At 36.6% G+C, this 26139-nt stretch overlaps 1 protein-coding gene across 2 annotated transcripts in view; it reads right to left on the bottom strand.

The window, feature by feature from the left end:
• Positions 1-6722: 6722 nt before the first annotated feature.
• Positions 6723-26139, bottom strand: part of LOC114055151 (protein cordon-bleu-like) — a 113644-nt gene continuing 94227 nt past the window's right edge. For both annotated transcript variants that reach the window (XM_027878987.1, XM_027878988.1), the window contains 2 exons: positions 13900-14038; positions 6723-7030 (listed from right to left, as the gene is read on the bottom strand). In XM_027878987.1, coding sequence (XP_027734788.1) covers positions 6987-7030; positions 13900-14038 — 183 coding nt within the window. In that variant the 3' untranslated portion in view covers positions 6723-6986. The remainder of the gene's footprint in view (positions 7031-13899; positions 14039-26139) is intronic.

The following is a 26139-nucleotide window of genomic DNA, read 5'->3' on the forward strand; positions in this document are numbered from 1 at the left end:
CTTCTTTTTTTGGGAAAATGTGGTTTACCTGGTAAGAAAACATTTGTGTCACTCCTGAGCATTGATTTAACACATTTGAGACTGGTAGTATCCAAAAATGGTTTCAGAACAAAACCAAAATACCAAGGCATTCATGCAGTAGACCCCAAAGTATCATCTCCTTCCAACAACACCTGAAAATTATACAGGATAACCCTTCTACAGTCCTTAGCAGTCCACTGTGAAGCTTTCTGGAGAACAACCGATGAAAGAGTCTGTTTACCTCCCAAAATGCTCCATCTCTTACAGGTAAAAGTCAAGTAAAGAAAGCTCTTGACTTTAACTTTAAGCCAGTAATTATTTTTTCTTACAGTCTTTATAATTCTTAAATAATTCTTCATAATTCTTATAATTTAAGAAATATATTCATTAAAATCTTGACTGTTTCACCTATAGGCACATCTTAAAAATAGAGCTGTTTCCTGTTTTCACTTAGTTAAGAAAAAACATTGAAATTATTTCTCCATTAATTTTCGTGCTTTTACAAACTGTAAAAATGTTTTCCCTTTTAGTTTTTAGCTCCTTGCCAAGTGACAAAATTGAGGAAATAAAAACAAACATGGAAGAAAAGAAGAAAAATGCTAACTTCCGCATTTTAAAAATCAGAAATCAATAATAATTTTTATTAGATGCTTGAAGTGGAAAAATTGTTTTGTTTGCTCTAACAGGTAAGTAGATACTCCCCTACCAGTCTTTCACTGTTTATGGGAAGTTACCATATATTTAACAACTTTATTTTCAGCTTTTAATCACAACAGTCTTAAAAGAAAAAGCAGAATTTTTCTGGCATAGTCCTTCTCTCTCATTCTTTCCTCCATCTTCTTTTATGTCTTTGTCCTCCATTATACCCCACCTTTGCTTATGGTACAGTAGGTTAGAAAGTAATTATTTCATCCATGCCAGGAACCAATTATGGAATCCACAAAAGGAGCTGACAAAAGAGACGCTGTCTCTGCTCTCAGCCTTTTGCTCCCTCAGGCCCTAGAACCCAGAAGTGAATGTGCATGGCCAGAATTCTCAATTTCTTAGAAGAAAGCAGGCAGGCATTTTAGTCAGTGTTTACTGACTTAGAAGTGGTAATAGGAAAAGCTGAGTGTGAGCATCTCTAAGGATGGAAAAGCACTTTGGTATGAGAATTATCACCTACTTCGAACAGGGAATACAAAAATTTTCAACAGTTTGCTTTCTGTAGCTCCCTGTGCATTGCCTCTATTTGAATCAATAGGATCGTGCACTCCACATTTAAATGCCCTGTCAAATACCAACCTTCACTATGATTTGGTCCATACCTAATGTGCAAACCTAGCGTAACTTCAAATTCATACTCAGGATGAAACTTCTCACACTTGCACGTGATCATGCATGTATTTGGCTGAACACTGATATTTAGTCCTGCTTGTTACTGATAAAGTGTGAGTTGCTCTATTTGTGTGGGTGTGATGATTTCCTCATATTCCACCATTTAAGGACAGTAGAGTATGTTTAAGATGCCACTCAGTTATTAAAGGTACTGCTCCCACAGTTAAACTGCTCTTATTTTGACTAAGGAAGAGGAAAATTGGGAATTTGGTTTCATTTTGAAGAAACATTCACAGTTTATCCACAGACCACTTGCAGATTGCAGAGCTGGTCTGCAAGGGAATTAGAAGAGAAATATCTTGACATTTAGTCAGGATAAGAAATGAAGCTAAGGTTTATTCCACGTTCCATGAAACAGTTAAATAACCAGTCAAAACCCTAATATTGAGGTTAGAAAGATTATTTGATTCATTGGGGTCCAGTCCCATACTTAGGTAACCAGAAAATATTTTCTTTGAATATTCAAAGTAATTGTGCTCTCTTACAGTCAGACTGACTTTTGGCTCAAAGTTTCCAAAATCACGAGTTTTATTTCCAATACAGGCAGGCAGCAGAGTGAAGATGCAAGGGAATAAAAAATACACCCCCTTTCAAACCAGTGTTAGCTGTACCCAGGACTCAGTCTCCCTCTTTAGAACTTACTCAAGGCATGAGAAAATGAAGATGATTTGGTGACCCAAATTTACAATTTTCTTATTAGAAGTGAACAGGAAAAAATAATAAAAAAAAAAATCTTTTATGGTCAAGATTCATCGAAGGAATATAAAGGACCCAGTAGTTGATACCTACTCAGTATGTTATCAGCTTAATTCTTTCTACTGGGCTTGATATTTTCAACAGCCATTTACGCCTTCAAGTCAGAGCATTACAGAAGAATTTGCAATAAACAAAGAATAAAGGAGATGATTCTTGAAGAGAAGTACAAAAGACCACCTTTCCCCTTCTCCATCTCAGTAAAAACCAGCTTCTATTATGGGTAAACTCTTCTGGATAAACAGAGAATAATTATGTCACTTTTTGTTTTGTCAACTTCCTATGAATTTTAGTAGTGGACTTCTCTAGCCATACAGGTGTTATAACAGCTTATGAATAAGAAGCGTGAATAACACATAAACAACAGTGACAGCAATTTTGTTTCACTGTCCTTGAGGGGGAGTCCATAGTTTTGCAATGACATCAGAGAACAACATGGCTGTAATTTTCAAGGGATGGAATAAGTTACATTTTGTCTTCTAAAATAACATGTATTTTAGTATGGAAAATTAAATGGTGCCTACTGCATGTACTATATATATATTGAGAGTCGTGGTAGTGACTGGAAGCCAAGCTCTGAAGACAGAACTGCCATCATACATACACACATGGCCCAAATCTCAAAAAGAAGCACTTTTATGCTGGGACAGAACAATAGAGGGCTTAAAGTGGATGTAAACATAAATCATGAGGGTATGAGAACCATGACCACAGAGTTTACTTTGAAAAAGCAGAATAGAGGGACAGATGATGGGCATATGACAGATTGGATGGCCATATGTTTAATAAACAAATGCATTATGGGTCTTTGCAATTCATCATACAGTATGAACTGAATGATTTCTCTACCAACCATTCTCTCTTGGCACTTATAGGAGCACTCTAGATGCCACAGAAAGCTTTAAATAATTCCAGTTAAAATAGAAAAAAAAAGAGAAATACATCTCTTCCCCATTAATATATTTAGAATATTCTCTCCGTATTTTACCTGCCCAGGGTAAGTTTCAGTGCTGGACCAGTAGCATGTTTTCTGAAGACAAAAATGGAATGAGTTCAAAGTTTAGTATTCTACAGCCCTGTCACTAGAAAAGGAAAGAAAAAATCAACCTGCTCAGTGGGAAAGACAATATTCATTTCAATCCTCAAAAATTCCAATTGTGAGGAAAAAAAAAATCAAGCATTAAATATAGAAAAAATATTTAAGGATGTTTTGAGAATCTCTGAATCCTAGATTTTAGCCTCTGAATTGCTGGTATTGAATGTCATTTGTCTGTGAAAGAGGATGGACACTAAACCAATCTGGTCATGTTTTAAAATACTAAGACTCAAGCTGATAAAATCCTTCTAGCAGAACACATTCTTTTAATACTGGCACTAAACCTGATCTACTCCTATGCACTTCTCAAGAACGTATAGCAACTATATGCGCTAATTACCACGCCTTGGACACAGTTGCCATAGATATAGAGGCAATATCTATGCAATGTAATAGCCAACCCAATACGCCACCACCCTCTGCGAAAATGCTTAGAGCAAAAATCTGAGCGCGCACCTGGAAGATTCCATCACAGTGGCATCACCAGCAAATGACTTTATTTTCTTATTTCATTTTCTTATTTGTGATGAGATTGATAAAAAAAATCTAGAAAACAATTATTTTTGCTTTCTAGTTGCTGAAAAAAAATGATTCTGAAAACTAAGAACTGAAAAACTTTGTGCAAGTGTGGGATCTATTAGGTTAAAATTCACCTTTAACATTATTCTTGCTTGCTCCCTACCGCGGCTCTCGGACAACACTGGCTCCCTCTGGTGGCCAATGTACAAAAAGATATCAGTAAAATCCAGTGCACCAGGAAGTTTCTAATTCACTGGATTTTGTACGGATTGAGCACATCCATCAGAATGGGTTTAATATTAAATGAAACATCTAATAATAAATTAAACATCTATCCTTATTCCCTAAGAGCACTGGATGTCAATGACACTGGATTTGTAACACTGGAATTTGTCTTCATTTATAAGTTATCTGTGTATTTACTTGTCCTCCTGAAAGAGTTCAGTGATATTTTTCTTTTTTGTTTGTTTGGTTTTTTTGATTTTCACCCAAGATATCTTACCATGAAGGACAGTATTTGAACAAGCTGTTTGATTGTGCAGATAAATCCTGAACATACAAAATGTATTTCTTACTAGCTCTGGTAACACCATTTTCATGAAAAATTGTGCAATACTAGCCATTTGTTATCAACTCCTCCATCATTCTTACTACACTTCTGATGTCTCCAACGTTAAAATAAAAGGAGTAAACCCACGCCACTGTCTTTTCATATCATTGCTAACCTAAGATTCCATCAAATGAACCTAAACTGACATTCCTTCCTGTTATTGAAAATGACTGCAAAACTCTCATTCTCTTCCAGAAACTGAATTGAGGAGCTGTTAGAAACACTGAGTTGAAGCCTGGAACAAGCAGGGATTCCCCAGTTGTACCTCATCACTGAGCTGGTGCTCATGAACCAAACTTCCAGCAAGTTCATATTCCCACAATCATACTTTGCTTAAACACTCTACCCCCTTGCACGCATGCAACTAATGAATTAACAGTTGTGAAACAGTATCTATGCAATTCCACTCAACAGATTTGGATTTAATGAGTGTCACTAAAAGTTCTTTCCCACACTGTGTGCAGTAATGGAAGGTTTTAAACTATGCTAATGTTACAGTAAAATTTTTTATAATTAAGATGATTCCTTGTAAAGATGCTGAATTTTTTTTTTTTGTAAGTTCTGTTTAATAGTATATATATACTTGGAACTTATGAAATCATAATTAAAAAAGGATATTAGCCACTGTAAGCAAATTTTTTTTTTTTTAAATTCTGAAAGGCAGATCTGCCTAACTTAAACTGGTCATTAAAATATCTTACATAGGAATTCCACAAAAATGTTAATTCCCACAAACATATTCCAGACAGAAATTCTGAATTTTAATTGAAGGCAAATTAAGTGTAAGTAACGAACTTCTGGTGTTTTCACCTACAGCTTTTAAGAGTTAGAGGAGCAGACCACCTGAAAAGAGACCACTTTTCATAGCAAACATGTCAGCCATGTGGAGAGGAACCATAGCTGTCTTCCTTCAAAGCAAGGAAACTTTCTCTTTAAAAATGTAATTTTGTTGAAAACCTGATCCTCCTTTAAGGAAAACTTGTGCCAATGCAAAGGACTGCTTTGACAATACACAGTACTTCTACATTGTACTCAATGTTAAAAAAAATGTTGTTTCACCACCTCATTATTTCATTTTTATACTAGTCTGAACTCCATGGAGCATGTAACTCTATGGAGTTACAAATAGGATGCAAATAGAGTAATGAGAATGGGTAAATTAGGTTCTTAATCTTCACATTGTTAACACCCAGTTGCTTTTTTTTTAAGAGAAGACTTACAATTAAACCATTGTCCTGTCTTAGGAAGGTATTACAAAGTACCTGGCAGCACAGAGAGTTCAGTTCTCCACTTTTATTAGAAGACCCTTAGGGTACTAAGTATACTTTCCAAAGAATCACTTAAAACTTATTAGCTACATGTCATGTTTGTATTAAAAACTGTCAAACCCCTTTTTAGTCATGTTTCACATTATCTGTAGAATTGCCTTGCTTTCTTATTCTCCATTTCGCCTACCTGGAAAGGATTCAAGATGAATATGATTATTTGCTTGAGGGTAAAACAATAATTTTTCATCATTTAAATTATAGTTATGTATTGCAAGTCACTCATTTAAATAACATGAATATCTTAAAGCACAGTACATACAAGGTCAGAATAGTTCTGGGTGTGTGCACCATTACAACTCATAAAAACTCTGTTTGTAGTTCAGAACGATTAAAAATACATGTCTTGTGGACCATTCACATGAAGAATTTCATGCAGCACAAAGAAGATTTTGCTAAGTACAAACCTAGAGTTGATATTTTAATTAGAACTCACTGACTATTCCTAGTACAAGTGTAAAAAGAAGACTTGTGGAACGAGATTTATCTTGAGCAAACAGTGTTTGCATTTTTGTTACAGAAATAGAACACACACCTTGATTTCCACAGGATGTCTTCAGCATCAAGATAAAATTACTCATACTAAGCACCAGGATGAAAGCAGAAGTAAAGATTATGAATCAGTGCATTTGGTATTGGTTCCTGGTGTTCTTTTTAAGCCCCTTATAGGTCCAATAGGTCTTCCTGGTTTTTTTTCTTGGCAGCTTGATTGATAGCCAAGATATAGAAAGAATCTTGCACTTCAACTTGACTAGGCCATGCCAAGTTCTAGTTTTGTTCCAAAGGAACAAAACAGATGCAATAAAAGAAAAATAGAAAAAAAAAAGAGAATGCAAAATGTTATACCTAGACTGGCAGAAACTAAAAACGAAAAATGTTTTTAGAAATTTTACACTAAAACTTTAGACAGTATGGAAAGTAAGATACCCCATCCCAAAAGCACACTCTTTTGAAACACCAAATGAAATTAAACTATGGCTCAAAATAAAGAGAATCTTGTGGAAAAGAATGACAGATAATGTTTTTGAGGGTGATATATAGATTTAAATAACACAGCATACAGTTCTGGAGCATACATCTGACAAATGAATATGAACCACAACCAAAAATAATCAATAATAATTAAAAGAGAATGTGTGAGTTTAAAAATAAAAGAAGCCAAAATCTCAGTCAGAAAAAAAACGTTCTTTTCCAGCAGGGGAAAAAGGAAGGCAACAGAAGAATCAGAGTAGCAGAGGCAACAGGAGGTTCGGAAGTATGAAGGTCATAGAAGAGGAAAGGTCTGTCAGATGCGCTTGGTGTATGAAGGGAATGATGCACAACAGTAAACTGTTAGGGGAAAAGAGTAAAAGGATATAATTATAAATATTGTGTAGGTCAGTCAGCAGAACGGCTAGCATGCTCAGTAACATTAAAGATTGAGATGCACAAAGAAGATGTAGGTGCATGAGCACACGTATTAAAATTTGGAATCCCACAGATGTTCTGAGGCTAACTCCCTGGGTTCATGTATAAGCTAACTAACTCAATCCTAACAGCACAACACCTACGGATATGCAGTGTGTCTTTGAATTCTGCTTTGCTTGGCCTGAATTTTAATTCTCCAGAAGGAACAAGATAGATGCTGCTGGAGATTCAACTTCATTCTTTAGCCTCAGATCAGGCTGGATGAATAAGGGTAGTGACGGCATTATCAGCCTTTTAAGTCACACGTACAAGTTTTCTTGCTTTAAAGATCTCCTCTAAGAAAGAAAGGGCTGGGTCACTTGACAGATGCCTTCTGAGGCAGTGTGTTGTGACAAGCCAGCAAACCTCTATGCACAGTACTGTGTAGTTCTCAACTGATTTAGAACCACGCGTAAGAAAATCAAGTTTCCTCTGTGTTTCTACCTGTTTTTGGTTCAAGCTAACAAAGCCCAACTTTTAGAGACTAACCCTAAAGACTGTGAAAGACTAGATATACATCTACGGTGACTGAAGAGATATGACTGAATTGCTTGTGAAACCATCATAGATTTTGTCAAGTGGCTTGTATGACCTGTTCATATATCAATCATACAATGAAAAACATTAAAAATTAGATATAGGGACAAGGCTCCTTTCTGTTTTCCTTGTTCCTTAAAATTAACCTGGTATTATCCAGCAACGAGTAGTATGCACGCCATCTACACAATATAACTGGTAAATGCTTATACCCACTCCTTCATTCCCTAAAACTTTCTGATTAAGCAGTGATTGATTATTTTGATCTATAGTTAAAAACAAAGACAGGTACAAATCATGATTTTATTTCTTCAAAGACAGAACACTTTCTGATATTTGCAAATCAATCAGTTGTCAAGCCTTTATCCAGTGTGAACCCCGAGTTCACTAGGACTTTATCCAGTGCCAGAGTGAAGATTTTAATGTCAGGATCTCCTTCTACAGAAAGGTAAATTTTTTATTCTCTTTCACAGAGCTTTTAATTTCTTACTGCATATCTCAATGATAGTTCATAACTAGCCAAACAAAGGGCTAATTGTGGAGTTTCACAGAAATACTGAAGTTATTCTAATGAGCTAGCTGACAACATTTCAAGACAGCATGTTTCAATCTCTTGTCTAGGTGTAGCAGTCTTTCATTACATGCATTCTTTACCTGAGGTAAAGAGCTTACCATTAACTCATATATTGGGAACTTCACAAACCATGTGAGATAACCAGATGCCATGCAATAGAGGTAACAATCTCCATTTCTGCATTCCCCAAGTACAGTCAATCTTAGAATAACAGGCCATGAACAATCTAATTAGTAAGATAAGGAAGGAGAAAAGATCCCATAAACATGTCATTTGAAACATGCACACAACATGCAGCTAAGGTTCTACCATACTGGAAATTAGGAGAAAAGGTCATGTAATGAAAATATAAAGATTAAAGCGCAAAAACTGTAAGGAACTGTTTTATTCTTGTTTGTGGAAGGGATTCTTACAGTTTGAGATGGAAAAGCCCACATATCCTACTAAAGGCCCTATTCACGAATTACTTACATTCCCCATAAGTTTGGAAAACTCCATGAAGAGTCATTGCCACTATTCTCTGTGAAATGAAAATTCTTCAAGATGGTTTTCCCAGAGCACAATGGGACAACTGCGTGTTTGCTGGAAAGGAATGAGGGATGAAGCACAGTGTCCCACAGACAGTGGCAGATCATAAGGAGTAAGAAATTAAACTCCATATGATCACAGAATTTTAATTTCTGAACGGGAATTTTATCTCGTGAAAGACACACTGCTCTTGATAGTCACCACTCAGCAAAGGAAGACTATGATCTTCATAAGAGAAAGCTTTCTTGAGAGAGTGATTTCTGAACAAATATGCCTTTCATCAACAGCTGGCATCAGCGGCTTATCATCCTTCCCACCTTGTTCTATGAGAAAACACATTTACTAAGCTTAGAGTTAGGAAGACTGAAAATTCTGTTGTTCTTTGAATCTACCGCCCAAGTACTATTTGCACTGCTTGAGGCATTCTCAGGCAATAAAAAAACATTATTGCAAAACTGTTCTTACACAGCTCAATAGCTACGGTATCTAAGCACCTTTCAGAAAGGCATTAGGCAATATAATTAACATCTGTTTTACGTGCTGCTGTCTCTCATGGGTACATCCATACACATTTCTCTTGTGTAAATCTATACACTTATCTTTATCTAGGTAGGACACACCATAATTATAGAGCTAAACTTGTCCCTCTCCAACACTGACACTTTAAAATAAGTACCCACTAAGCACTTGCTCTCAGTAAATTGAGGATAATAAAAACTCATGTTATGTTTCCCTGTACAAGCTTAATCAAATCCTTTTGGCTGAGATACTGTGTTTATTTAAGAGCAAATGATCACACTGATTACATCAGTGCTGCATTGATTAAAGTGTATTTGATCACCAAGGTAGATCAGGAAAGCATTGCAAAATAACAGTGATAGAAACTCAAATGAAGCAGAAATACTAATGTAAAGAAGGCCACAATGGATTTTTAATAAAGAAAACATTGTAGGCAAGTTGATGGTATCTAGAACACAAAGAAGATTTTAAGTATGATATGATTTCAGTGCATAAGCTGGTAAAAATGACTTAGGGTTAATCCTCAATAAGATTCAGGTTTTCTGTTAGTATGATCTCCTTAATTTCTTTCCCTTCCTCCAATAAAACTTATCAATTTGTATTTCCTCAGCACAAATATGAAAAATAATGGTTTAGATTTAGCTGGTAATCAACAGCAAACACACCAACATTATTGTATGAGAGTAACTATTACCTGCAGAGTACTTTTGGTAAAGAAACTGTCCTGGAAAGAGATCTTTTGTCAGCTTAGGAGCTAATAGACACATTTCTCTATCCCGTGGTTAGGTGGCACCATCCCAGCCTTCAAAGGAAGTGCATCCATGAGATGTCATAATGTACAGAGCTTTGCTGCTTTTACTGGATCTACATGGGTGTGCAGGGCAAGCCCACAGGGAACATAATACATGATCAAAGACTTGGATTGTGTACAAAGATTTAAAGACAGTGGATAAGCACGAAATAGTAGCACGAAAACAGGCTTTTCACAAGTACACAAGGACGTGGAAAATACTGTACTTGTCTGATAACTGTTACGCCCCAAGGTGAAGAGACACAAACGACTATCCAGAGATGCCAAGAAAGATGTTAAGAATATACAGCTCCTGTAAATGGTTTAATTTTCCTAAGGGAATATCCTGTAGTTCTCAACCTAGACTGATAGACCTAATGACTCTCAAAGGAGTTAGTCTCTGGGGAGATAAAAAAAATGTTAGTACAGAAAAACAAATATGGGGAATTAGTATAACAGATCTTTTCCTTTCAGTTGTGCATAGCCACAAAACTTGATGGTTATTTTTAAATGCTTCTATACAATGACCAGGTATTATCTGCAAAACTGTCTCCAAATAAACATTTTGTTTACTTTATATTCATTAGTTACACTGCATTGGACATTTTGAAAGACAACAGGCTGAAAAGAGGGGGAAAAACAGACATCAATGTCTAAAGTGCAGAGAGGAAAGTCTGGAAAAGCTACCCCTGAAAGCAATCATCAAAAGAATGGAGATGAAAATACATATATTTTCAAACATACGTTTAGGTACCAGCTCTGTTGGTGCTGTAACATCTGCTTCTCTGTAACACACTGTTGGATCCACAATGTCACTGCCAGGAGGAGGGTAAGGTGGGGGTGGGGGGATCACTAAGTGGGGTGGACCACGAGTGGTGCCTCTAGGAGGCTTTTGTGGCACCTGCCGTCCATCACCTACAGGGGGATCAATTGACTAGTTACTTCATTGCAAGATAATGATTGCTCTGTTTACTGCTATTTTTAAAAAACACAATGATTTTGCCTTACCCACATCTGAAGTCTCTCCGGGTCTAATTCTGCTCTTGGTTACTCCCAAATAATTAAGGGAGAAGAAAAAGGTAGGTCTTTCTTAAACCAACAGCAATGGGACCAGAACTGAGCCCCATGCATACATGTACATTACAACTAACAGTTAAAATCACCAGTTTTGGCAGACATAAGGAAGGAGAAAAAATAGTTGAATAAAAAAAAATTTTAAAAACTATCTATGAAAATGTGAAAAATGTGTTTTATTTTTATCGTCTGAAGTACAAAACTGCCTGAATTTGTTGATGTCTAAGATATTTCTTGCGACTATTTTCCCGACTCTTTGAGAGAAAGGGAAAGATGCCTCAGGCCAGTATTTTGAAGTAGATATCTTACACGTTTTTCTGTTATTTTTTTTTTAATAGGTCTTTATTATTTTGACATTGTAGAGAAGCAGATGATTAAGTTGTTTTCTACAAAAGTGTGTTTGAATCTATCAAAGGAAATGCTCATAACTTTGGCTGGGGGTTTATTTCTACACTATGTGCAATAACAAAACAAATACATGCACCTTTGCACTATATGAATCACTTGCAATATTACAAAGCTGCTGCCTGTTTGTAGTATACAGAACTAGAGTTATTGCAATTTGGAAAGTCCTTAGAGGCTTAAAGTGCACTGAGGAACCTGCTTGTTCTCCTCTCATACCCTGCCTTAAGCATCTTCTGTGGTCATTGCTGAAGATGGATACTGGCAGACACATCTTTGGTTTGATCCATTCTGATCATTCCTGTACTCTCAGGCTCATGCTTTGGGGCTGCTGAGAAAGGAAGTAGCACTGAGAGGGAGGAAAAAAGATTAAACCATTATGATTTTCTACTTAGGAGCCACTAGCTTCCAGAGGAGTATCTTCCAGAGAAACAATTTAATACTGGCAAACATGCAAGAACTTTTTTACTGCTTTGAGGAAATTTGGCAAAATACTTTGGAGTCACAGTAAATGGTTCATTATTGAAGTGAACTTGCCAGTTGGAGGATATTTCTGATAGGATCTTTTGCTTTAATTCACATGGCTAACTTGAGAGATACATAGGTAGCTTTAATGCTTTTTCCATCATGCGGCTGACTATTTCTTGCAACACGTTTTCTCCTCACTACAGTCTTGCTTTTTTCACAGCTTTTATCTCATGCTTTCAGAGCCATCTGTGCTTTCTCATTGTTTTCTTGCAAGGGCTCCGAGGAGAGGCTGTTTTACCAGCCTTCTCCGGCTGTAACATTTTTTCTTGTTAATGAACACATTCATTCAATAAAGTAGCAGAAAATGAAAAGCACTGAAGACAGGGCTACTGTGGACGAGTTCTTTGTCAGTGTAAAATAATAAGGCTCCATTAAAGTAAACGATACTACAGGATCCTACATGAGCAGAGTCTGGCCAGAAAGCACTTATGTACATAGTACTGAATGGACTTGAAGTGGCTTTGTTCTGCTTTACTTCGTCTGTAACATTCTGAGTACCAATACAAAATAAAATGAACACTTACAAAAAGTTAAAGCACCAAATGTCACCAAAAAGTGACCAGCAGTACGGCAAAGCACGCGATGTGTGAGTGTGACATCTGCAGTGGTTAAAAGTAAGTATATTTGATGAAAACTCCTGTGTTATATGACACAGTGATAATATTCCCCTTAGAGAGTTTAAATAAGAGATGTCAATGGAGTTGAACATGTCACACGATAATGGACTCCTGCTGCTACATAAATGCTGAGGCATTAAATGTGAAGCATCTACTGAAAATAAATGTTGGAACAAAGCCAAGAGGTTTCTTTCTAAACTGTGAGGCATTTGTAATGCAAGCAATTATGTATGACAGAATGTCATATCTGTATGTCTTAGGCACTTTATGAAACATGAGGTCAAAGGCACGAACTGCAGTGCACTGAGTGCATTACAGCACTTGAAGAATGATTCTCTCAATGTACTCAAAAATGAGTTTCAATATGTGGGGTTATTATCTCATATCTTCACCCATCATAAAATCACTTTGCTTGCTAAAAGCATAATCTCTGGGTCCTCACTTGGGCAGAGCTTCCACCAATCTGAATAAGCTATCAGTCAGGTAACGACAGAGGTCTGGGAGAATGTTTTTCAGTCTTCCTGTATGAGTAAATGTGGTGTCACACGCAGCTCAAGTCTACAGCTTCTTTTGTTGTCTCCAGCTATGTATGTCATTCCTTCGAGAGTACCAGTTCTTTTCTTCTACTGATTAGAAAGAATCAGCAGAGATCGATTTATAACAAAAATAAGGACTAAATTTGAAACAAAAACTTTATTGAATATCATCAGTTGATGTCAGACTTTTGGAAGACTACTATTGAACTAGCTTGGCTTTACTGCGGTTCTATCCACTTCATGGCTTCATATGCATTCAGTATTGCCTGGCCTGTCTCCATTTACTAGCGTTTTCACTTACTATTTCTGTATTTCCACTTACTAGCAAAGTGATCATGATATTAAAGGCACAGAAAAGGCCTAGGGCCTTTTGACCTTCTGTCAAATATTCAAATAATCTGAGGAGTATTATCTACATTTTACTCCCCTATGGTACACTAAGTGTTATTCAAAAGAAACAAAAAAAGAAATAGAGGTTATATACAACGACTCATTTCCAGACTTTCATTCCGCAGAGAAGTGCATTTTTTTCTCCCAAGTTACAAAAGTTTCCAAACTCACAGCATGACAGAATTAAGACAACTTCAAACAGTGATCACTGAGAGCACATGCATAGGGATTATACAGGAGAAAAGAACACCTCTCACCCATTGTGCTCTTCCTCTTGTCTTCCCTATCTTCTGTCCTGTTTGGCATGGCAGGAGTGGGTGGAGCAGATGCAGCTGGTGGAAGAGGGGCACGCCTCTTCTTTTTCCTTAAATCATTCAGAGATGCTCCTTGTGATATCTACAGAAGTTGAAAAATAGGAACAAAAAATTATATACTTTATTGATGTTGTAAATTGACAGTAACTGAAAAAAATAGGGTGTTTGTCATATGACCTAATTTCTCAGCACAGTCTATTTATAATGAGCATTTATAGTGACAACAGCAGTTGAAAGAGGTCCATTAATATTGCACTCAGAAAAGGAAAGAGACGAGACCTGAGGGTGAGTGTTACAGCAGAAATACCAGTCTAGTAGGCATTTAATGGTTTTGGAAAAAGTGAACTAGAGAGCAAAACACAAAATACAAAAGTGAACACAGCAAAGCAGAGGATGACACTGTGTGTTGTTAAGCTTGAGCCCCAGCATGATCTTTTCGTTAACTTATGGTTAAATACTCCAATTGGTAGGTATAGGGAATAAATTCTCTCTCATTTATTTTCCTCTCAAACTCTTGTTTAAGGACTTCTGAGAGAAGAATCAGAATTGACAGTCTGCTTGCATGATACGAGATCATACTGTACTCTATTTAATGCCTACTGGACTTCACAAACATACTTTTGAAGATCTGTAACACCCTGGCTTCCAGTAATTGCAACATGCTTGTGTATGTGTCAAGACTTCATACTACTTACATTGCTTTTAAAAGTATGAAAAATGTTATTACAAGTGACTTGAATTTCACTGGATTGAATAATATTTTCTGTAGGTTGTTGGAACTTAGCTCTATTTCCTTTTCCAGAAAAAAAAAATAATAAAAACATTTAGGAAAATCTGTTGAAGTTTTATATGTGAAAGGTACTGACAACACTAGTCAGTACCAGGCTTAACTGAGGCAGCGAGTAATGGGAGCTGCCCACACATGACACGCTGTTGGCATTCCTCAGTCTTCACTTCTTTGACTTAACTGCTCTGTCTGTCCCGATATTCCTGAAGATTTATATACAGAATATAGATCTGTATATACTGAATATCTGATTTACAGAACTGCCTAGTGTTTTTTTACTATTTCAGAGGCCTGAATAATAATAATCATATTTCCTTTAATCCAGAGGATTAATGAACCCTTAAAATACCGCTTTTGTGGAAGATTTCAATGAACAAATACTAGCTTCACAATGTTTAAAGTTGTCATCAGAGTTCAGAGAAAAGGCAATCACTTATAGGTGTCCTTTCCTATATTAAAAAAAAGAATCTGAGAATAATTCAATTTTTCAAAGATTAGGACATGAACAGAGCCTCCCTCACTTAGCCTTCCTTTTTTAAAAGTACTCAGGAGGGTGCTACATTATAAAACAGAAACCTTCCACTCCCATTTTTCAGGATAATGTTTTAATCACCATGCCACATGACAATCGGACACTGTCTGCCCCTTCTTGGTGAACCTGCATCCTCCTCACAGAGAAATTTGGTAGTAGCTGCACTGGACACAGAGCACATTAATCAGGATGAGCTGCAGTTTTGTAGCAAACAAGAGTGGGAAAGAAAGGTATCTTGGTCTTACTCCCTACTATCATGGACTATTTCAGCATTTCATATTAAATTTCCACTGGATACATGCGCATGACTAAAGCCAGTGAGGCCAATCCAGATAAAGTTATGCATACTAAATGGGCAAGAATGGTAATAGTAACTAGTGATTTTATAGACTTAAATTTTGGTCACCAAACTTCATGAAATTTAAAAAAATTAGACTTACACCCAGAAAAGAGCATCAGGCCAAATGTTCAGGAATGGATAAAAAAAAACTTTTAGATCTCCTCTGAAAAACCTTCGTCACAGTTATGATGTTCCTCCATATTAAGCTGGGGCAGTTACCCTGGCAAAGGAACTGCCTGTCAGTGATTAGGAAATGACTGCAACTAACGCACCCTGTCCCTCCCAGTTCTTATAGAAACACAACGTCCAATATTGAGCTGAACATGGAAAATTCTGTTCAGTAGAACAAACGCATCAGGCTTTGGCTTACAGAGGAATTACATGGAGGCTGGCTATCTAATGCTGCATTCTTTTCCATAACTATTTGAAGAAATTGGCAAATATGCACTTGGGACAAAAAAATCACATTTTTCTGCACTGCATTTTAAATTACTAAAAACATGTGAGCATTTAATGCTGTATCTTGATTATTCAGGATACTAACTTACAAAAACAAAAAAAAAATTACCCAAGTGAGGATTTTGATTACTACAAAGACTTCAGAATTCAGTAGCTATGAAGAACTTGAATCACGTGGGAGACAGGCAGCATCTGAACTTTCTGAACACCTCACAAGCACAAGCTGTGACTTTTGCAGTTGTTTAATGGCATTTTGCAGCTTCCACATTCATTCCTACCTCTCTAAACAAAACGGTCATTTTACTTTAGGACAAAAAATGGGTGGACTGGAGAGCTAAAAGATAAGTCTAGAACATCTTGAAAATCAAGGCAGAAAGTAAGGAAATGTGTCTTCCCACTCAAAATGATAGGGAGTACTAATCACTGTTCCCCAAGTATGAGATGAGTGAAGGAAGTTGGCTAATCTTTTTCAGCTTTATGTATTCTTATTTAGTTGAATCCTTTGAGGAAAATTAGGCAGATGTTGAGAAACCTTAGATAAATGTATGGATGTACACACTGCTACAGTTAAAGAAAAGGCTAGAAAATAGTAAGTGTACACTGCAATAATGCAAGTTTGGTGAAATACACACACAAAAATGCTTTTATTAATACTGTCAGCTAAGTGCAGTATACTTCACAAACACCCTAAAGAAGATGAAAAGCTTGTTTTAAGCCAGTCACACTACAATGTGTATAAGAAGTGTCTAGTTCAAGAACAGGTCATAAAATTTGTTAAAAGTAGCTGTTCTTTAATCCCAATTTCAGTAAACCTATGAGGCTAAACATAAATGGAAAAAGCACAAAGAACATTGTTTCTTTCTTCCAACTGTATATACAAAACCAATAGAACTTGAAAATAATTTGTTGTGGCTGGCTGCTTCTTTTATAATGAAATCAAGCCTTAACAACATTATTGGGAGTAATTTCCCATCAAAACTCTGTTACAAGAGCCCCTCTGTGAATGTAACAGAATATTTCCTTGTCTTGGCTCTTGTGCTTCACCTATATAGTGTTTTTAACTATAAGAAATTACTTAAGTCAGCTTCCATTATGAAACAAACACATAATTTAAAAAAAAATTCGTAAGTGTTCTCTGACTGTAACTAATACCAGCAACTGAGCTAGAGATGAATAAAGGGGGTCAAAAGGACCTAAGTCTGACAAATAGTGTTATTTCTGTTCCCATATTAATAAGACCATATATGATGAAAAATAAAAATTCCATTACACTCATGTCATGGCTCACATGGTCTTTGAAAAATACTTCCAATATTGCAGACAAAATATCTGAGCGATGTGCTGAATGTGTTTTCCTTCTATGAAAGCTCAACACACTAAAATTTGAGGGCTTTAGATAAGATCTTACAATATATTTAGAGTATTACAACAACGTCATGGGGAGATTACTCATCAAAATTGTGTGGAAAAGAATCCTACAAGGCTAATGCTTGAAATTTTCAATCAGTAGCATTTCATTCACCTTACTTGCAAACAATCTGTGGATACTGTAAGAGTGGATGTGTAAACTGAGTTTAAGTTTCCTCGTTCTTAAGACTCCAGTGTTTTCTTTGGATTAGGTTGCACTGAATATGAATTAATGAAAAATATTAAAGGAGGCCCAAGAAAACAAAAGTCACCACCACTAAAAATTCATCAACCATTCAAAGATAAGAGGTTCTCAGATAAAATTTCAACATGAGCTCCAATCTTTTGCCTTGCCTGCCCTCTACATACAGGCCAGACACTGGTTTTGTATTTATCAGTCCTTTCCTTTTCAACTTTTTCACAGAAATATTTATCTGTATTACTACTTGACAAGTCATCTTTGACTTGACAATGCCACCTTTCTTCTATCTACAGACCACAGGAAGCCTAAATTCACTGCAGATTTACTCCTCCTAAAACTGATCCTCCTTCTGTAACCCAGAAACTGTATCAGTAATTTGTGATTCCCTTCCCTCCATTACATATCAACATTTGCAACCCATTTGATGACACTGACCACATATTTCAATTGTCTAAATCACTACTTTTCCCAAGAAAGAAATGTCACTCTACCTCCAAAGGCAGGTTAAAGACTCTACAATTGCATACTCAGACCATCGCACACTACAACAGCATACTCAGAGTGCCACGTGCATCCAAGAGTGTTCGATTAAGGACAGCCACACACTCATGACGGAAATAACAAAAGGGATTGGGCTTAATGCAACCTTCGAAAGCGCACATTGTATCCTTGTTAAATAACAAAGTTGCAATCCCTGCAGTTATATGTTGACTGGTAAAGAACCCAGCAAGTACCAAGGTATTCCAAAATGGTGAGATGGCCAGGAAAAAACTTTAACCTAACAATTTGAAACCCAGATGTGTTTTCAGGGCTTGCGGGAAAAATATCATGTAAGCTTTAAACTGGATGTTGAAGGCTACTTTGGTGCCTTCTGGAAACTTTTGCCTTTAAAGCAACATGTTTTGCCCTTTTATTGAATAGTCAAGGGGGAATTGACACTCTTCAAGGACTACTCTGCTGTGACACAGTGACCAGAAGAATGAACCACGTCTTCTTCCTTCTCCCAAGACTGATGTCTGAGGATAAGAGTGCAAATACAAAAGACATGTACTTTATGCAGGACTGAGAAAGAGCTTGGAAAAAAGGTGTGTGATCTGAGCTCAAGAAGCTCAGCTAAGAATATAGGTAAGGAAGAACAACTTAAAAATTGCCATGGAAAAAAACTTTTGGACTTGCATGCTAAAAGTGAACAACCCTGAACAACTACAGGTATCTGTGGTGTAGTTGGCATCCACACTTACTGGAGAAAGTCTGGATGATTGACAGACAGATCCAAACAGTTCTAACTGTGCCTTAACAGAAAACCCCTCAGTGGATCTAGTCAGTATGTGGCTAACATGTTTAAATAAAAAAAGTGCATAATTTGTGTTTCAAAATCCAAATCACTCTTCCCAATATTTTCATAAATATTACAAGAAACATTTGTCTTACTGCAATAGATTTTTCTTTTTACTATCATCTCTATCATTTTGCCATAGAAAAGGAAAAATATTGAAAACCTAAAAATTTCCCAGGCTTGATATTTAACAAAATTCTCACAAAGCAATTTTCATCCTGCTCAAACGTAGCTACAGGTGATACACATATAACAGATACAAGAGATACAAATACATCAGCAATATGATTATGTCTGGAATATGGATTGCTTTTAAGGGATGTCCCATGAATGTTAAGCATATGCAAATAAAAAATTGTATAGCACATGATATAAACTGCACGAAGGAAGCTCATATATTCTCTTGCTTCTTTTTGTTTTTTATGCAACGTTACACATCAGGATCTTGAATTGTTTTAAAGAAGAACTGGCTAATGTGTATACAAATTGTCTTATTCGTGGAAACAGTGAATGACTGTAGAAATTATTTTTAGAAGTAAAAAAAAGGATTGGAAAAATGACACATGGATTCAATCACTGCCATGCCCTGATTACAAACTGGTTTCCATGATCCCACACTGACTAGACTCATACTCTGATTTAAGCAAGCCAGATTCTGATACACCTGCTGGTGATGATATCATGTGGGGTCAGAATGCCTATAGAATTATAGGAATGTTTAAATGCAATCCACAGAAAAAAAATCATAGCTAACCTGTAACCAACCAAACAACAGTATCACCCCAATCCATGTGTTGGACCATCACAAACTTCTTCCTCTCACAAAGGATTTCTAGAAATCTTGAAATAATTACATGCCATTTTACAAGAAGTTCTCGAAGAAAAAAGACACATTTTATTAATCAGATTTAATCTCTTGATACAATCATAACTGTGCTGATCTTTTATAGCATTCTATGAAAGACAAGGGGTAGATTGATATGTAAGGAAGATTTATGGGTTTAGATTTAAAGATATTTTCCTATGACATAATTTAAAGCAGTTGAGGAGAAAATATTTTGATCAAAAAGGAGTCGTTCTGTGAAAATCAGAAAGATAAATCTTTCAGCTGCAGAATGGCGACATAAATCTTTCCACTAAACTTGATGATATAAAAGCTATTCTGCCCAGCTGATTCTGCATTTTCACAGGGCAACAGATGCTTCAACATGTCTAGCACTAGAAACCACAAGAAGTCCCAACTGAACACTAATGTGTCTTAAAAAACATTTACTCATATGTCTAATATTCCCTGACAGGTCATACATTATTAGGCTTTGCACTGGCATATATTGACAAAGGAACATTCAGTGAGCTCTCAAAACTGGATATATAAGCAATTCATAAGGCTGAACACTGTAAATTACATTGAATAAAATTGTCTATTCAGCACTGAACTTCTCTACCTTGTTTCCTTATTGAGTAGTGTCCCATTGATTAAAAAATGAATGTTCAATCCACACGTACATTACAAACTGCATTCAAAGACAGCAGCCCTATGTGTCCCAAAACATGTTTTTATGTTGCAGAATGCATTTGTGTGAGTTACTTAAAATACTTACTAAGATCCCATGCAATGCAACAACATACTGCAAAAACAACATACACAGAGATACTTAAAAGTTTGGCACATGGGAACAATTTTAAAGAGAGTATTATTTGTCGTTTTGATAAAATACATAGAAATAACTACACTTTAGAAATTAGCAAGCAGTTTCTCTGAATTGGTCATTTTAGTTCTGTACATCTTGATTTTGCAGTGTAGGATCTCACACGTCTGATAATAAAATGAATAATAATAATAGGCTTAGTTTTAAATAAAGCACATGAATACATGATTGCTATTTGGACTGATTGGACACAACAGCTTGTTACTCTGGACATGTCATTCTCCTGTGGAACAGATTTAGATGGAAGACTCCAAAGCTACTGCCAACATGAGTTCAAGTCCAAAATAATAACAAGCAACTCTTCGAACAGGATAACCACTTTTCAATCCTGACAACATCACCCTCTATTAGGGCACTTCCTTCTGACTTCGAAATTCTGCACTGTGCTTCCTTGTACTGTGTTTGTCTCACTTGGTGGTTGCACCCCAGCCATACTCATGGCCTCAGCTTCTGAGTGGCTTTGCTGCTTGAAGCATTCAGGTGCTGTGTTAAGCGAGAAATCTGGCTTAGAACTAGAGCGCAAACTACATTGTTCTTCTGAAAATAACCTTATCACTAATATTTTAATCAGATATTACAAAATTTTGCATCATTAAGCCTATGCTACTTAATTTCAGATTTTTTCTTATAGTTTTGGTGTTAAACAGGATTTTTAACACAATTTAGTATTCATTATCAAAAATCACGCTGTGACTGCAGAAATATCTCAATCTTAATAATAGACAAAAAGCTTAGCATTACTGGATTTTACGGAAATTGCTATGTTCTTGTACTATTTTATTCATAAAATGAAGAAGACAAAAGCCAAGGATGTCTCTGAATACTTGGCTGATTGGTGACAAAAAGCTAAATCAGTTGATACAAGAAAGCCAGTACAAGGTGAAGGGGCAAGCTCATTTTTCCATCTGTTTTTATTGAACACACCCTTTGTGAAATGTCATGGTCAAGGGCAGTTAAAAATTAATTTCATTCTAATCTTTAAACACTTTAGCTTGTTCAGTTAAATGTGTCAGACAGGAAACTATCCATAAACGAATCTGAGATGTTAAATTACTAAGATAGCTGTGATTTCCTTCTTTGCAAAATCTCACTTCTAGTTGCAGTATTATTTCCACTGACGGAAATCACTCTACAACACCAAATATTTTCACATGCATTGAAACATGTAGACTACACAAGTCTGCGGATGTTTGCTTTGGCAAAGAATTGAACTTCCTTTGTTTCTCTAGATACAATGTAATCCTCCTCATTTATGTCTTCATTAAGGGGGGAGGGGAACCAACAAAAACCCCTCAAACACTTAAAAATCGTATTTTAAAATCACCACAAAGTGTCCTGATATTAAGATCCATTTCTTCTCTAGAGAGGAAGAAAACAGCAAAAACAACTACTAGATTTTAATTTCATATTTGTGCTTATCTTTTTAGTTAGAACCACATAATTAACAGAACAAATGAATATTAATTAGATTGCAAAATACACAATAGGACTGCAGTTCATATTTCTTCTGACAACTTTGTCAGTGAGTTTGATATGATCAATGTCATCTTCTTGAGTGAATGCCTTTGCACTGGACTAAGGATTTTATACATCATCTTTTCTTTCTCAGTCTCACACCCTGGGTTATAAACTGGATGACTGGTTGGTCTGCTTGTCTGTCCTTAAAAATCTCAGAAACATTAAAAAGATCTGCAAAATTTATTTTGCATCTTCATCCAATTTTCTGCCAAAGGGATGGGCAGTAGCCTAAAATCTGTGTAGGGACAGAAAGTGGAAGGCAATCCACACAAATGTATGACAAGGAGTTAGGAGAACCTTACCCTTTCTACTGCCACTAAGGGACATACTTCCCTGGACCTGAGTTTTCCTCTGGACTTAAAATTTTCTTCTGTAAAGATAGCCAAGTTGAATTTCTAGTACTTAGCGCTAAATCCTAGGCAACCAACTTAGCAGTCTTCTCAATTTTGAGAAAAACATACCTGATTTATTTCCAGTGTTCTACCCTGTTCTATCAGCCCTCTCCTTCTGCAGGTGCACAGAATGCCTGGGAAACATGGTGTGGTTTGTAAGTCAAGTGATAGTTTCCAATTCCTTTCCAACTTCATGGAACCATACAACGGTTTGGGTTAGAGGGGACCTTTAAAGGTTACCTGGTCTGTGCCATTCCTTCCCACTACCCACTACAAATTCCTGCTCAAGTCTAGTTCCTTCCAGCACTTATGAAGGGCAGCCAAAAGCCTCTACTTCCACAATCTTCTGATATCAAGAAAACAGGAGAATAAGTACTACCACGGTGTCAATTAGATATCATGCTAGGACTGTAGAGTAACATGATTCTATATCAAGCTGACCCCTGGAAGTATAAGATTTTTGTAATCCAAAATTACAAACAGACTCTGTTGTGAAGACTTGTTAGAGAAATGCACATAGCACACTGCTTGCTATCCATGCCTGGAAGTGCAACCAACATATAGCTGAGCAGGACTCAGGGGTTGTCTATGGGGTCTCAAGGACTGAGAAATTATATTCTCATTATGATGGGCACACTGTAAACAAAATGGCATACCTATTTCTCCCAGTGACCTACACCGTCTGTCCTTTAAAGACATGAAAAACTTCAGTGGCATGCCATCACAAGAACTGGATTTGCACTGTGCTTTCCCTGTTTCCATTACTTTTAAGCTAAGACTTCGAATATAACTCATAAATGTGGAGTACTGTGTCCAGTTCTGGGCTCCTCAGTACAAGAAAGATAAGGAGTTACTGGAGATGGTCCAGGGAAGGGTCACAAAGATGATTAAGGGCCTGTAGTATCTCCTTTTTGAGGAGACTGCAGGATCTGGGTCTGTTTAGTCTAGAGAAGAGGAGACTGAGAGGGGATCGCATCAATGCATATAAATATCTCAAAGGTAGGTGACAAGAGGATGGTATCAGATTCTTTTCAATGGTGCCCAGACACAGGACAAGGAGCAAAGGCCATAAACTAAAACACAAGAAGTTTCACCTCAACATGAGGAAGCACTGCTTTCCGTGGAGGGTGGCAGAGCGCCGGAACAGGCTGCCCAGAGAGATCAAGGAGTCTCCCTCTCTGGAGACATTCAAAACCCACCTGGATGCATTCCTCTGTAATTAACTCACTCTAGGAGACCCTGCCTTGCAGAGGAAGTTGACTAGATGATCTCCAGAGGTCCCTTCTAACTCTAACAATTCTGTGAAAAATAGTTTGAAGTAGCAGAGAACAGTTTTTACTAGATTATACTTGTGATGTTTCTCCTTGGTTTCTTATTTGGCTAAACAATAACTAGAATGGTATGCTATTAAGCCATAAAATGAAACCTGATTTACACAGCACACATTACTTGGTTAATTTTTCTATTCTGTAATTTCTTTACCTTTTTAATTTAGGATCTAAGTAAGGTGGAGTTAGAAGCAAAATCTGAAAAATGACGCAAAGCCAGTTTCTAAATTAGGCGCGGTGTTGGGGTCATTTTTCATTGCTTACTGAATGCCAGTTCTTCAGAAGTCTTGTTGCTCAAAATGATTTTTGCCCATTAACTTCCCCTAAATACTGTGCCCAACAAAGCCTCGTAATTACTTGACACATACTTTCTCTTTAATGAGAGTTAAAGCTTATGATGACATCAGCCTGTCCTATTTGTCTGAGACTTGCAAGCCAGATGAAGTTTACTTACTAAATGTTGCAACCCTGCCAAAATTTGGGGCTGAATAGAACAGTATGTTCCGGCCATAATGTCTTGCCAGTTTTCAATGAAGTGCTTGACAGAGACCACATGTGGAGGTCAAGTGATACTATCATGATCTCACCAGATGGTAAGCTGTGGTATTATTCCCTAGGCAGGTAGTATAGTCTGTTCAGAAACAGTTGGCAAGAGAACCATGAACTCACAGCCAGAAGCAACTGGATTACTGCAAAAGATCAAGAATGTGATTGATGCTGGCAGAAGGACTATTCCAGGGATTTTTCTTGCACATAATTCAAGGACTCAACTCTCCAGATATATGTTTTTCTGTAAAAAAAATAAGAAATTTTCCTGCCAAAAAAATCTTCTATTCTTGCATGATTATTATGTGATGTATGTGAAATTGCAAATAAAAAGACACTGCAAGCTCACCTTGCTTGGGTTCTTGTATACATATTAAGCATCATCAAGTCACTCTGACTTTGATGTCAATTCAGAGGTCGTATCTACATAGGTTAGAGCGCAGGGCTGGACTACTTTTCAGAAACCAAGAAGAAAGTAGACCACGGAAGAATCTTACAAAATTTTGTAATTACATTTTCCACCCCTCTAAAGTAACAGCCTTATCCAAGTCAAAATGTGAAACACTCAGCACTTCACAGAGTTCAGCCTTCAGTTAAAGTAGGCAAGCAACATAAATCACCACCGAACTCACATCGCTACCATTTTCCAGACAAAGTTGGAGAAACCCTCTTTCTAAAAGTGCGATAAAGCCAACAGTTGATTCCTTTTACATAGCAGGTTTTTTTCACAGGTTAAAGAAGCAGTACTCTTATTTTATAAAATGACATAATTTTAAAGCAGACTGCAAAATTTTAAATTCCTCTGGTGCAAAACCTATTAATGATGACATTATCTGAGTAAAGATAGATTTTCAAAGGTCCACTGTAAAATGAGTCTTACCTCCCCTTGCACTTCTGAGAGGCTACACCTTCTGGCTAATATGAAGACTTCTATTGAAATTCTACACTAATATCCTAGTTCATACTGGCCAAACTTCAGGAAAAAATATAATCAACTTCAGGTAATCACTTCTTGACTGAGAAAGCTGATTCCTTTTAATTAATTCATCACACTGGGACACCTTACTCTATTTAAAGTTATAGGACAAGAGTTCGAAAAAAAGGAGGGACACAAAACCTTCTGGAAAATAAGCTGGCTGCCTGAAAAAAACCTATTGCCCAAAATTACTATAATGTTTTGTGCATGTTTTTTTTTTTTTTTAACTGAGATGCATGCTGCTAGTAAATAAATGTGCAGCAACATAAAGTTGAGCATTAGGAGCACTAACTATAGAGGATGGGTGGCAATTTGGACTGAAACAATGGAATTCTTTAGATGTATAGAGAAGAAAATTCTGTAAGATAATATTAAAATATAACATATCCTTAACTGATACTCTTCGAAGGTGCTGAGAAAGTAGTCTCTACACTGCATGCATCATCCAGCTGTAGTCTTTATTAACTACTTTAAAAGAATTAATGTGTTTAGCGTGCATACACCAGAACTAATTTTTGGAACTGTTTCTCTCATAAAAGAAGTACAAATTACTCCCTTTCCCTAGGAGCTTTTTTTAGCTTTCCTAAATCTGATGCCTCACATGACAGCAAGATAAGCCTTCAGCCATCACTGCACTTTACTCTTTTCTTT

The sequence above is a fragment of the Empidonax traillii genome, unplaced genomic scaffold (assembly GCF_003031625.1).
Source record: "Empidonax traillii isolate 1590-97213 ecotype Southwest subspecies unplaced genomic scaffold, ASM303162v1 scaffold48:size2401408, whole genome shotgun sequence".
In the NCBI taxonomy this organism is placed as follows: domain Eukaryota; kingdom Metazoa; phylum Chordata; class Aves; order Passeriformes; family Tyrannidae; genus Empidonax; species Empidonax traillii.